The 15,024-nt window shown below is 41.4% G+C and overlaps 1 protein-coding gene and 1 non-coding gene across 5 annotated transcripts in view; both read right to left on the bottom strand.

The window, feature by feature from the left end:
• ATP8A1 (ATPase phospholipid transporting 8A1) overlaps positions 1–15,024 on the bottom strand; it is a 231,557-nt gene that overhangs the window by 136,166 nt on the left and 80,367 nt on the right. For all 4 annotated transcript variants that reach the window (XM_075997957.1, XM_075997956.1, XM_075997959.1 and 1 more), the window contains 4 exons: positions 14,424–14,589; positions 12,312–12,439; positions 8,474–8,551; positions 7,071–7,159 (listed from right to left, as the gene is read on the bottom strand). In XM_075997957.1, the coding sequence (XP_075854072.1) occupies positions 7,071–7,159; positions 8,474–8,551; positions 12,312–12,439; positions 14,424–14,589 (461 nt within the window). The remainder of the gene's footprint in view (positions 1–7,070; positions 7,160–8,473; positions 8,552–12,311; positions 12,440–14,423; positions 14,590–15,024) is intronic.
• LOC142864759 (U6 spliceosomal RNA) lies at positions 4,358–4,467 on the bottom strand. The gene has a single exon (XR_012915106.1). It is a non-coding gene; the product is annotated as a U6 spliceosomal RNA (small nuclear RNA).

Below are 15,024 nucleotides of genomic sequence, written 5' to 3'. Positions count from 1 at the left end.
TAGTTGGATCCGAAAGAATGGCGGTTAGTGTAGTAAGTACCGTGTTTCCCCGAAAATAAAAAAAGACAAGATCTTATATTTACTTTTCCTCGAGAAGACACCCTAGGGCTTATTTTCACGGGATGTGTTTTTTTTTTTTTTTTTTTTTTTTTTTTTTTTTTTTTTTTTTTTACTATGGTACAACCATCTCCATTGATTCAAATAGAGTGAAGTCGTCTTCTTCTGGAACATCATCCTCACTCTCCAAACCCCGAATTCCATCCCTAGTATCTTGCGACTCTGTTTCCTTTAGAACCACTGGCCCCGATCTCTCCTGTGGAGCACTAGAGCTCTCACGGGGCGGATGAGAAGGGCTGCTCGTGTTCTTTCCCGCTCCGCGACGACACGCATGGGTTGTGCAGATGCGCTGCGCAGCCACGCCCGTCACTAGGGCTGATTTTCATGGCCACGCCCACCACCAGGGCTGATTTTCATAGCCACGCCCGTCACTAGGGCTGATTTTCATAGCCACGCCCGTCACTAGGGCTGATTTTCATGGCCACGCCCATCACTAGGGCTGATTTTCATAGCCACGCCCATCACTAGGGCTGATTTTCATAGCCACGCCCAGCACTAGGGCTGATGTTCATAGCCACGCCCACCACTAGGGCTGATTTTCAGGGTAGGGCTTCTATTGCGCACATGCTTAGAAATCCTGCTAGGGCTTATTTTATGGGTAGGTCTTATTTTCGGGGAAGCACGGCAGAACATGATGATTTATGGTTACTAAGCAGGCTTGCAAAGTTTTCCTGTAGCTGGGAGCCAACTTGCCTCTTCACCACAAAATTTATTTATTCTATGCACCAAAATTCAGGATTCAGTAGGAAACATTTGAACCCAGCAGTTTAAATTGATGCCAAAGTCAATGGGAAATCAATCATACATATCGTATAATCTGAATAAAGTGTCTCAATGAAACAGACATGCCTATACCTAGAAGCAAAGCATCACACTGATAAAATTTGCTATGATTTCAGAGGTAACTCCGGCTACCATGAGATGGTGGTTCCTTAAACAGGTATATTAAAGTAAAAGGTAATTGTATTTTTATAATTCAATGGAATCACATTTTAAAAGATGAACTGATATTCAAAAATTTTCACTTAAACCATCATTCACTCATTAAACTATTCTCTATCACAAACAGAAAGCATGTTCATCAATACTTTCTTTAATTTCATCCATTAGCTCATTTGAGCACTAGGAAAACTCTAAGGGATGTATTTCATTTTAACCAGCCAGTTGGGTATTCAGGTGAAAATGGTCCACACTACATAACAGAGCGGATTTCTTTACTTCCCATATCTTTCATTATATAAGACTCATCAGTATTTTTCCTTTAAGTTAAATTTATTAGGTATAGGTAGAGTTTTAACACATTGACACTCTAGAAAAATAATTTTTTTCCCCTGGGGACATCGTGTTTTATTAAAACAAAACAATCCTTTTTAATTTATTCTTTTTTTATTGTTTTCTGTGCATGAGTTACATGTAACTCAATCCACATTTTTAGAATTAAATTGTCAATATTCATCGTAATGATAAGAACATCAACAAGAAAGATTTTCACAAATCTGGCCGGGCGCGGTGGCTCACGCCTGTTATCCCAGCACTCTGGGAGTCTGAGGCGGGAGGATCGCTCGCTCGAGGTCAGGAGTCCAAAACTCAGCCTGAGCAAGATCGAGACCCCGTCTCCATTAAAAATAGAAGGAAATTAATTGACCAACTAAAAATATATATACACAAAAATCAGCTAGGCATGGTGGCGCATGCCTGTAGTTCTAGCTACTCGGGAGGCTGAGGCAGGAGGATCGCTTGAGCCCAGGAGCCTGAGGTTGCTGTGAGCGAGGCTGACGCCACGGCACTCAGTCTAGCCTGGGTGACAAAGTGATGCTCTGTCTCAAAAAAAAAAAAAAAAAAAAAAGATTTTCACAAATCAACTGCAGGCCGTTGCTTCCTGAGGCCCCGGGCTCCAAACTAGCCTGAGTTAAACACAACCCACAGGGCAGTCAGTGGTGCTGAAATTCAGAGTTTCACTACAGATGCAAAGTCATTGCTATCTTTGACAGATGAGACAATAAACCCCGCTGAAAACTCATGAGACCCGTTCACTCCCCACACGTCCACTCCTCCTCTCTCTTTACCCTTTCATCCACCCAGCCAGGGCCGGGACCTCGTCCCTCCAGGGTGGCTCTTGTACTTCCAAACATCAAACCGCTCCCAGCTTGGTACCTGCTGGACCTCTGCAGTCACAGTGGCGACCTCTTTCAACTCCCTGTTCTCTCTCTCCTACCAAAGGGCTTTTGTGCATGCTCAAGAGGAAGGGGCCAACCGAGCCTTTTGTGGGCTGGGCTCCCAGAAAAAACCGAGCCCGGCACGCTGCCAGGCTCTGGGGAAACTGGCGGCGGCCCCGTGTTTGAAGCGATCACTCCTGATGGACCTCAAGGCTTGGACCTCGGCCCCTAGGGACCACGCCAGGGGAGGGCCCGGCACCACCCAAGCAACACACCCTGGGCAAAGTCCTACTGATCTCACCCCAGGGCAGGGGCTGGGGCTTCTCGAGTTAACTGCAGCTTGAAAGTCCCAGAGCTCAAGGGTCACAGTCCCCCACCCGGTGGGACTGCCCTGGCAGAACGCTGAGCGTCACTCCAGGGCGTGACAGGAGCAGGTGACCCCCATGCACCTGCTACTACAGAGCCTGCGAGCTTTCTGGTCATCACTGCTGCAGCGGCTCTGGGCTTCACGCGCCAGGTCTGGCTACTGGCCTTCGCCCCTGTCGGATCTATCCGGCAAGTTCTGCACGTTCGTGGTCAAGTTCATTCATGCTTAGATCTCGGCCCCAGTATCAGCTCCTCGGGGACCCTTCCCTGACCTCCTAGATTAGATCGAACCACCCAGCATAAACTCAGATGGACCTTTGCACTGTGTTATGGTGTTATGCTTGGTCTACAGGATTCCTTAATTAGCCTCCATCACGCCCCACAATTAGACTGTAAACTTCAGGAGGGCGGGAACGATGGGAACTCGTGCTGATTGTTTCATCTCCATCGTCATCTGACTCAAAGTGCCACAGCACACAGGAGACTGGACAAGGCCCGTGGGGGGTTGTGAATAGATGGACGAACGGCATGGACTTTTATCAGCATGGTGAGCAGTGAGGCAAACTTGTTGGTTACACGCTAGTCCAGGGGTCCTCAAACTTTTTAAACAGGAGGGCCAGGTCACCATCCCTCAGACCGTTGGAGAGTGCGCACTGTGGGCCCGGGACCAGCTGGCTGCTAAGCAGGACAGGCAGCGGCGGCGAAAACACCCGGCGGGGCCGGATCAATGTCCTCGGTGGGCCACATGTGGCCCTCGGGCCGTAGTTTGAGGACGCCTGCCATAGACAATGGGGCCAAGTATTGCAATTGTGAAGTTTCCCATTGGGGAATCTTTTCTCAGGATCAAAGAAGCGACTGATCCTTTCAGCAAACACACTACTGCACAAAATATTATCGAGTAAAGCTATTCATAGACTATATTTATATAGAGAGATAAAGATTGCTTTTAAGAACTATTGGTTTTTTTTTTTTACTTAAGGAAAATGTAAATGATGTTTTTATAATGCTAACTGAATGTCCTGCCCACAAAAAAAGTACTGTTTAGTTTGCTCAACAACATTTTTTCTTTTATGCATCAGAGATCGAAACTTGTTAAGCCCCAGCCAGCTCATTCTAACAGTCAGGTCTACCGTGTCCGGTGAGATGGAACCGTAGGCTTGTGTCTCCATCTGACTGAGAACCCGGACAACTGAGCCCAGAAGCTTCTCGCCTATGTTCCTGTCGCTCCAGTCACTGTGACAAAACTGACTTATTCTCTACGGGAAGCAATTCGCTGAAATGATACTTTAATAATAAATATTTACAGTGGAATGTCCGGTTTGTAGTCATTTATAAATGATAGCACCACTCACTACCGTTTAACCACAATTATCCCCTATAAAGATCTAATGAAATAATCTAACAAGTTAAAGTACAGTGTATCTGTACCACCAAGTTAACCTCTACAAAGTAATCGTTCTCAGCAACTGTGCTCAAATCTTTTTATTTTGTTGCTCATCGTGAATCCAATTTGGGGCAAAGGTTAAGGGAAATGAGAGAAAATTTACTAAAATTAAATATGGAAGCATGATTAAGTATTATTATCTTCTTATAAGCTTATGATATACATGCACAGAACTACTTGAGTTTTTTTTTTCTATTGCAATTTTTATTTTTTTTTATTTTGAAGTATCACAGGGTATCTATGTTTTGGGTTCCATGGCCTGTTACCCAGATAGAAAAATATGGAACGCTTCATGAATTTGCATGTCATCCTTGTGCAGGGCCCATGATAATCCTCCCCCTATCTTTCCAATCTTATTAGTATATGAGCTGCCGAAGTGAACACCTAGCTCAAGCATATACTCTCAGGAGACTTCAGAAGTCTTATTCTTCTCGCTAATAAAACACAGCAGAACTCACCTTTGACTCTGCCTAGGGTAAAACCAAGCTCTCTACCTTACTGCCTAAAAAACGCTGAGGGCAAATTAGCTCTGAACCTGTAACCCCAAAGGTCTTTGAAAGTCTGTGTGACCCTCTCTCTTGTTTTGTCATGGTCTTTGGGGTAAGGAGGACAAACACCTTGCTTTCTTCCGGGATAGCAAGACCACGTTCTTTCCCTGCCTGGGTTCCTGTAACCCAAGAGTGTCCAGAGGAAATCCACACAGAAAGGGGGTTGGTGCCATGCTCCCTCCTTCTATAAACACATGGCCACGGCTTATCGAGAGATTTCAGATAGCGACAGCTCTACACATCACCGACAATCCAACCCCAACCAGGACTTGTGGGGAAGGGGAGGTGGATTAACAACTCAATCAGGGTTAAGGACGCCTAAAAGCCCACAACGCCAACAATACGTGATCACTAACCTTAAGCAGTTCGACAACTTAGCTTTACTCTGCGTGGCCTCTGGTATTCTTGAAAACATGACACGATATCCAAAGAGAAAACACATTCTGGTTTATACAGTTAAAAATCTGCAAACAACAGCACTTCTGGGTTTTTATTTCTAAACCTTATGTTAGATTTCCTATCTGGAAAAGGACCTTAGAGATCATCTGGTCTCACCATCCCCATTTTAAAGAGTGGGAGAGGCCGGGCGCGGAGGCTCACACTTGTACTCCTAGCACTCTGGGAGGCCCAGATGCGAGGATGGCTCAAGGTCAGGAGTCTGAAACCAGCCTGAGCAAAAGCGAGTCCCCATCTCTACTAAAAATAGAAGGAAATTAATTGGCCAACTAAAAATATATAGAAAAAAATGAGCCGGGCATGGTGGTGCATGCCTGTAGTCCCAGCTACTCGGGAGGAGGCTGAGGCAGGAGGATGGCTTGAGCCCAGGAGTCTGAGGTTGCTGTGAGCGAGGCTGACGCCACGGCACTCACTCAAGCCCGGGCGACAGAGCGAGACTCTGTCTCAAAAAAAAAAAAAAAAGAGTGGGAGAAATTGTCTAGGGTCACAAGGAGAATTCAAGAGGAAGCTGAACCTTGTGCCTTATGACTATCCCTCATTATTAAGAAACGCTATTTTTCCATGAGGAAATTCGTTTGACTCGGCAATTTAATCCAAATGATGGCAATACTTAGCTCAAACCCACCCTTATCCTGTATCAGTTGCTAAAGATCACATCATCAACAGACATTAAGAACACTGCTCTTCAGAACTACTGCCTGGGAGTGTTTAAAGATCTATTTATTCCAAGAACAAGAAACAACCCGATAAAATTCAGGAGAGAGGCTAGATCTAATTTTAGTTTTCTGTTCTGATAGTTTCATGATCAATGATGACTACTTTGAAGAACTTGCTTATCGCTGAATTGAAAGCTAGACAGAGTGAAAAAGGATGATCATTATTAAACAGGCCACCGTAGACACACTACTATTTACGAATGAATGCAGAATTTGTGTAAAAACAGACATCGCCATAAATCTGAAAGCACAACAAACTCTAGAATCACAACAGGCCTTCTCTTTCCTCCTCTGGGAGAATTACGGGTGAATATATAAGCACAAGATGTGGGCTGGGCGCGGTGGCTCACGCCTGCAATCCTAGCACTCTGGGAGGCCTAGGCGGGAGGATCGCTCAAGGTCAGGAGTTCAAAACCAGCCTGAGCAAGAGCGAGATCCCGTCTCTACTAAAAATAGAAAGAAATTAATTAACCAAGTAAAAATACATATACAATAAATGAGCCGGGCATGGTGGCACATGCCTGTAGTCCCAGCTACTCGGGAGGAGGCTGAGGCAGGAGGATTGCTTGAGCCCAGGAGTTTGAGGTTGCTGTGAGCGAGGCTGACGCCACGGCACTCACTCTAGCCTGGGCAACAAAGTGAGACTCTGTCTCAAAAAAAAAAAAAAAAAAGAGAGAAATAAATCAAATGGGTGCTCAGCAAGCATGTTCTAAAGGACGTTAATAGCCCGATAAAAGGTTTGGATGATATTCTTTACCCTCCGTATTAAAGAGTTTCATGTCTCTACCTCCTTCCTATCATCTGAATTTTAGGTTGCTTGGTGACTGCAAAAAGGAAGGGTGGTAAAAGACATAATTCAAAGGGATAACCGTGAGAGGAACAGTAATACTATTTTAACTTCGAAACTGCCCCAGGCCTGACTGCGTGTTCTCACCACGCCCAAGCTGTGCTCTAGCTTTATGGCATCGTAAAGGGAAATGTATTTGTTCCTTATTACCAGGGCCAGAGAGCACATTCAGCGACAATAAACACTGGATAAACTCCTGGGCACATCCCAAGTGAAAGCAATACCAAGCTATAAAACATGAAATGCACAGGTGTCCTGAAATTAAAATATCTGCTTTCTAGATTAAAAAAAAAAAAAATCCCACAATTCTCCCCTCATAAGAACTCTCAAATATATATATACACACACATATATATAAAAATGGCCAGCACGGATTAAATGTGTATTTCATATTCTCATGAAAGAGAAAAAAAAACTCACCCATAAGCAACCCCTGCAATGGTGCACTTCTTAAACTGCATGACATTGCAAGTCAGAGTGCCGGTCTTGTCAGAAAATATGTATTTCACCTGGAAAGAAGTTTTACCATTTCTCATGAATATTGCAGAAGTCTTTTTATGCCAGTCTTTTACAGAGGAAAAAAAAAAATCCCTTAGATTGTACTTTGTGTATCAACTTTGTTACATTTTAGGGACACAACGAATGCTATTAACCGAATACTTTCTTCACGTTCATCGAGGAATATATTCAGCTATTTTTTTATTTTAGCAACGAATCATTTTATGTATGAATACTGAAGACTATCAACATATTAGGAAAACCATGTTACATAGAAACATGCCTTACTATGGTCTGAATTTCTACTAAAAGGGGCCATTACCACTATGTAAATTTACGGAGCAACAAGACCTCTATCGGTTTTTTTCTCAAGCACGACGAGCGATTGTAGGATTGGTGATGGTTTGTGCGATTAACTTCATGCAACATCTGAATTGTTAAGAAAAAGGATAATTCTGGACCAAATGCTATTTGAAGAGTAAGAGTTGGGATAAGGCAACGGCACAGAAAAGAAAAATCTTTTTTTCAGCTAGCATGTGTAAATGGATTATAAATATCCATCTATGGGAACATAGTGTGATTTATAAATCTAAAATTCCTATTTGACTAGACTCACACAACTTCACGGATGAACTTGAACTTCTCCTTCCTTCTTGGTTGAAAGCTATGAACCATTCTAATACTGTATGTAAAAAACAGCCAATATTTTACATACTAATCAGACCATATACTGAGGGACATTTCTAGGCTCATTAAGTACCTTACCCTGAGAGCAGAATTCTGCTTTAGATAGTGTTTTTAAAACTTCATTTACTGAAAAGGAAAAGTGTTACTAACAAATATATTTTTGCTGATTATTCAAATAATGGAAAATTATAAGCTGTCTGCTCCTTTGAAGTTGCTACGTTTAGCAGATACTACACGGAGTCTGATTTCTAAATCATCAAACAGCAACAAGAGCTGGGCGCGGTGGCTCACGCCTGTCATCCCAGCACTCTGGGAGGCCGAGGCAGGAGGATCGCTCAAGGTCAGGAGTTCGAAACCAGCCTGAGCAAGAGAGAGAGAGACCCCCATCTCTACTAAAAATAGAAAGAAATTAGCTGGCCAACTAAAAACATATAGAAAAAATGAGCCGGGCGTGGTGGCGCATGCCTGTAGTCCCAGCTACTCGGGAGGCTGAGGCAGGAGGATCACTTGAGCCCAGGAGTGTGAGGTTGCTGTGAGCGAGGCTGACGCCACGGCACTCACTCTGGCCTGGACAACAGGGTGAGAGTCTGTCTCAAAAAAAAAAAAGAAAAAAAAAATCAACAAGAAATGCCGTTTACCTGGCCAAGTTCCTCATTCAGATTAGATGTTCGGGCCATAGCAGCAGTGTCTGTGGGTTCATAGTGCATGTCGAGATCCTTAAAAAAAAAAAAAAAATCAGTAAAATAAATCACTGAATACAACTGATAATAAGGAATGGGGTGAAATTTTAAAAGTTAATAATCCATATGATTAACACCTTCAGTGTTGAGTGAGTCACTCTTTAACCGGTGAGTTAGATGGAATCACTCTTATTTCTTGTCATCCCTGTACCATTTCACTTGATTCTTCTGAAAATACTCAACGTAGAATATTGTATTTCCCAGTAAAGGAAGAACAGTATGTATGGTGGTTAGTGCCTGCCTAAGAGTCATCTAGATTTACTATCATCCCACCATTCTCTGTATACGCGTCTTATTCCAAGCATCAAATAAGTTAACACACATAAAATGAATCCGAGGGCGTCTGACACAATGCAAGTGTTTAACAATGTGAGCTAGAGACATCAGCAACTAAATATTGCTCCAATAATTAGGTCTTTGAACCCCTGGAAAAATCACCCAAGGAATTCTATCTGTTTGTACTTTCTGGGCCAAGTTTCTTGGCACTGCATATAACTTGAAAATAAAACAAAGGAACTTCGCAAAAGCCAAACGAAAATGTATAGTTTCTTTATCTATGTGTACTTGCCTTGTGTACCCAGTAATCATGAGGCTTGAATATATTATCCTACAAAAACAGGATTTTCCATAGAATATCTTATTTAACAAGTCCCGGTTGTGGTCTACAGATTTTTCACGTCTCGAGTGAAAAGGCCGAAATCTCAATCAAAGCTGATCTAAAGCAAATCTAAATCAAAGCAAATCTAAATCAAAGCTGATCTCTGCCAGGTCTGTATTCTGAACTAATCAGTATTCCTTCTGGAATAGGCTGTTGAGTTTAAGAGAGAGATTAAACAACTGGTTTATGTTTAGAGAAGAGGCATGATCAGAATGGAGATTAAGTAGACATAACATGAAATGAACAATGAAAGGAGATGGAAAATATTTAGTTAAGGAGAATAAGATAAGATGGACAAATCAGCCATTAAAAAGTGGGCAAGAGACCAGACGCGGTGGCTCATGCCTGTAACCCTAGCACTCTGGGACACCAAGGCGGGCAGACTCCTCAAGGCCAGGAGTTCAAATCAGCCTGAGCAAGAGCAAGATCCCGTCTCTACTAAAAATAGAAAGAAATTAATTGGCCAGCTAAAAATATATAGGTAAAAAAAATTAACCGGGCATGGTGGCGCATGCCTGTAGTCCCAGCTACTCAGGAGGCTGAGGCAAGGAGGATCACTTGAGCCCAGGAGTTGGAGGTTACTGTGAGCTATGCTGACACCACGGCAATCTAGCCAGGACAACAGTGTGAGATTCTGTCTCAAAAAAAAAAAAAAAAAAAAAAGTGGGCAAGACATGCAAGAGACATGAACAGAAACTTTTCAAAAGAAGACAGAGTAATGGCCAACAAATATATGAAAAAATGCTCAACATCTCTAATCATCAGCGAAATGCAAATTAAAACCACAATGAGATATCACTTAATTCCAGTAAAAATGGCTTTTATCAAAAAGTCCCAAAACAACTAATGCTGGGAGGATGCAGAGAGATAGGAACACTCCTACACTGCTGGTGGGACTGCAAACTAGTACAATAGTACAACCTCTATGAAAAGTAGTTGGAGATGGCGTAGAGATACCTCAAAGAACTAAAAATAGATCTACCATTTGACCCAGCAATCCCACTACTGGGCATCTACCCAAAAGGAAAAAAAAGACATTCTATAAAAAAGACACCTGCACTCGAATGTTTATAGCAGCACAATTCACAATTGCAAAGATGTGGAAACAACCCAAGTGCCCATCAATCCATGAGTGGATTAATAAAATGTGGTTTATGTATACCATGGAGTACTCCTCAGCCATAAAAAAATGGTGATCTAGCACCTCTTGTACTGACCTAGATAGAGCTGGAACCCATTCTACTAAGTGAAGTATCCCAAGAATGGAAAACAAACACCACATGTACTCACCAGCAAATTGGAACTAATCGATCAACACTTAGGTGCACACATGGAAATAACATTCATTGGAAATCAAGCAAGTGGGAGGGGAGAGAAAGGGATGGGTAAATTCACACCTAATGGGTACAATGCACACTAGCTAGGTGGTGGGCACACTTATAACTTTGACTCGAACGGTACAAAAGCAATTTATGTCACCAGAACATTTGTACCTCTACAATATTCTGAAATTAAAAAAAAAAAAAAAAAAAAAGAATGAATAGGCATGATGCCTGAGCTCGGATATTTTGCAAGGCTATCTCATTTGAAAACCAGATTAAACATTTTCATAAAAGATCCGCTGAGCAGAACAAGAATCAAAGGAAGACAGTTACTAATCTCATTTAATCAACACTAATCTCATTTACCAACGAGTGAAAAACAGCTACTAATCTCATTATACAGCTGCCTTATAAGGGAAGCCTTGAAACCTTCCCCGTCCATTTGTCAAGGATGTTATAAAATCTCTGTATGTTAGAAAGGTCCTTGAAAAGCTTGAGCCTGCTGGACTCATCCAACACTAAAATCAGATCCTTATTTGAAGTAAACACTATTTTTGAAAATCCAAATAAAAAAAGAAAGCTGTCGATGAGTTCTTTGACCTTCACAATGAGTTGCCTTAGTTTTGCTATGAGAAACTTCAATACATTTTAATTGTATTTGCATATATTTTGTTTATATTACACAAATTTTCTGTAACATTATCTCCTGCATGAAGTGGGCTACACCCACGGCTCATTTCAGATTTCTAAATTCCACTGATCTTTTACCAACGAATTGAGAGACTGACAGCTTTAGGTGGATCATTCATCACAAGGAGATAACGAACAGTTGCATAAGTATCAGCGGTTATATTCTCTAAAATCCTAATACTCTTCCTATGGAAAGACTTTTAAATGCCATGAAAAGAAAGAAACATCAAAACGAACACCAAGATTTCTCAAAATAAAAGAAGCATTAAACTTTCTGGCAGATTAGGCCTGAGGGTTTGTTTAATTTAGTCAAATTAACTAGTCAATCATTTTATTTTTCTGTATCTGAGCTCAGCTATCAGGCCTAGTCTGTAAGAACAACAACGTATTTTTTTTTTTCCAACAACATTTGGGAAATGGATGTCCAAAATATTTTTTCCAGTATTCAAAAATATTTAAGAAAAAAAGTTAAGAAGAAAAATTTAAGCACAGCTGCAATGGTTTACAGTGTGGAAAAATGAACTGCAAAGATGAATACACATGTTACTAGTAGCAAATATAGCATTAACTGTAGGGTGCTTGATTTTTTATGAAGCTCTTTGGTATGTCAAGAGATTCCTTGATCCATGCAACTACTATGAGACACAGGTAAGGCATATTTTGTCATTCCCACGTTAGCGCCAAAGAAAATAAGTTTCAAAGAAGCAACTGAAGAACGTTTTACACGTCTAGTAAATTTATAATACTAGACCCACAATCCGAATATTTTATGAATAACTCCAAACTCCTGGTTCTCCCTCCCTGATGAACACTATATATCCCAAAATAGTTTTCTTGCACTAGATACACCTACTTCCCCCATGGTGTTTGCCTCGTAAACTTGCATGAGTCTGAAAGGAGGGACCTCTGTGCTATAACGCTACCAGGCTCAAAAATGTTGTCTCGTATTCAAAAAGGTAGGTGTGATTAAGCGTTTTTCTCCCCGAGAGATGGAAAGATCCCACCGTAAGAAAAAAAACGACAAAATGAATGCGCAATGTGCTGACAAACAATAATTCGTATTTACCCAATTTATGAAGTAGGCCTGGGTAAATTTCACCACTTCTAACGTAACCAGCAAGCTGATAGGAATGAGATTGTTGAAAAGGATGATGAAGGTCAAGAAATTCAGTCCAAAATTATTGGCGCCACCATCTGTGGGGAGAATGTCAGTTGCAGTTTTAATAGTTTCTTTGCATTGACCAGAAATTTAGCATAAGAATTTTCCACATGATACAGCATGCCCAGATAGAGAGGAACATTTTTCTGGTACTATCACATAATTCTCGAATGCATCTGTCAAGATGGAATTGCATTCTTTGTGTTCAATAAAAAAAAAACAAAACTGTATAATAGTACTAAAAAGTGAAAGTATTACCAAGTATCACAAATGCGGTTCTAAATAGGAAGTTTAGATATTAAGTATACCACTGAGGGTTTATAAATGTAAAATCTCAACTAGGTAAATTACTTTTACATGAATTCTTAAAAGCATTTCTAATCAAAAGCATGCTTTAAAAGCAAACAGATGAAAAAGCAGCTTCAAAAACAATCCAAACTGTATGAGTACTATTCGGTCTCAGGTAAATTATTCTCCTAGGCAAATTATACTCTTTGTTCTCAACAATGAAAATAAAACAGCTACACCAAATATATTGTAAAGTATACGGAGAAACGAACTGATGGTAGTAATAACAGTTCTCCTGTTGAAATAATAAATCAATGACTATAAAAATAACTCAGAATGGCTGTGAAGTTAAATAAATGTAATAAAAAAACTTCAAAAAATCATTTTTTTTTGCTGCAAGATCTTACTAGATTTTTTTCACATTTTTGGAAATTAAGTATTTATTGGATAAGCATTTATCAGGTAGAAATGCAAACTCACTTCTTAGAAATATCGGGGGGTGGGTGGGGATTAATACCATAATAATAAAAGGATAAATGCTCCAAAAGGGAATTATTAATTTTTTATTTGAGACAGGGTCTCACTCTGTTGACCAGACTAGAGTGCCGTGGCATCATCATAGCTCACCGCAGCCTCCAACTCCTGGGCTCAGGCGATCCTCCTGCCTCAGCCTCCTCTGTAGTTGGGACAATAGGTACAGGCCTCCATGTCTGGCTAATTTTTTTAATTTTTAGTAGAGATGGATCTCACTATCTTGCGCAGGCTGGTCTTGAACTCCTGGCCTCAAGCGATCCTCCCACCTCAGCCTCTCAAAGTGCTACAGTTACAGGCATGAGCCATTGCACCTGACCAAGGAAACTATTTAATAGCATTTTCTCCAGTGCAAGATGACCATTTAACACAGCACTCACTGCATTACTGAGTTCGAATGAAAGTACGTTCAGTTTAAACATTTTTAAATTATGTGAACGAGCTTTTGGTACACTTTACTTAAATATAGATATACATATGTATGTATACATAGGTATGTGTATTTTATAATATCCTCCACACATACTCAATCTACTTTCTTTACCATATAGTTAACCATTTATGTTAAAAATTATCATTGGCTAGGCGTGGTGGCTCACGCCTGTAATCCTAGCACTCTGGAAGGCCGAGGTGGGTGGATTGCTTCAGGTAAGAAGTTGGAAACCAGCCTGAGCAAGAGAGAGACCCCGTCTCTACTATAAATAGAAAGAAATTAATTGGCCAACTAATATATATAGAAAAAAAAATGAGCCGGGCATAGTGGCGCATGCCTGTAGTCCCAGCTACTCGGGAGGCTGAGGCAGGAGGATCGCTTGAGCCCAGGAGTTGGAGGTTGCTGTGAGCGAGGCTGACGCCACGGCACTCACTCTAGCCTGGGCAACAAAGTGAGACCCTGTCTCAAAAAAAAAAAAAAGAAATTGTAAAAGAATATCGTTCATGGCTGTATTTAGCAAATATTTTATACTACTATGGAGTGCTTATTATATTTTCAAGGACTTGAACTTCTTAGAGGTGCTAAACATTTTACTTACATTTTCTGGAAAATCTCACTGAAAAAAAATAAAGATTAAATGCCCAGCTATCCTGGCAACCAGGGCTTCTCTTCAGAAGCAATAGGAAATCCCCCAAATCGAGATCGACTGCAAAGCAAACACACGTTTCAATAAAATGAGTGAGTGCCGTAGGCAGGGCACCGCTTACAGTTCAGATTGAGGTACCAGTCCTTTCCGGAATGCCTTCGATTCCACTCGGCCGCGCCCAGGGAGCAGACGAGAGACATGGCGATCAAGATACAAAATAAAATCAAAATCTGAACGTTGGTGATCCGCTCCACGTTGGACAGCTTGAGTGGCGGACTTGTCGAATTCTGCAAAAGGAGACGAGATGAGTAATAAAAATAGCCACGGACGATTTAGGAGCGTGCACTCAGCATGCTCACGAGGAGGACAGAGTCACAGTATCCAGACTGGGGTGCACACATGAATACCGCACGAAACCCACGACAAATGTAAGGTATCCATGGTTAACTACCTCTTTTTGCGAAGGCCACTATACCACCCAAGCTTTATTATTATTATTATTTTTTTAAAGGAAGTGAAACAGTAAGAAAGAAGAAGAAAAGGGAATTACATTCCTTCTGCAGACATAGGTTTTGGTTTTGTGTCGGGTAAGATGAATTCCCTGCCTGCTTGGGCAAACAGGGTATCTAGAAGGATCGACTTAGTGTCTGAACTCGGAAGAGAGCAAGAGAAGCCGGCCTGTGCGTGCACAACCGGCCAACTGGAAATTTCAAGGTATGGGA

Source organism: Microcebus murinus, chromosome 26 (genome assembly GCF_040939455.1).
Source record: "Microcebus murinus isolate Inina chromosome 26, M.murinus_Inina_mat1.0, whole genome shotgun sequence".
NCBI classification, from domain to species: domain Eukaryota; kingdom Metazoa; phylum Chordata; class Mammalia; order Primates; family Cheirogaleidae; genus Microcebus; species Microcebus murinus.
This window is presented reverse-complemented; position numbering and strand designations above follow the sequence as displayed.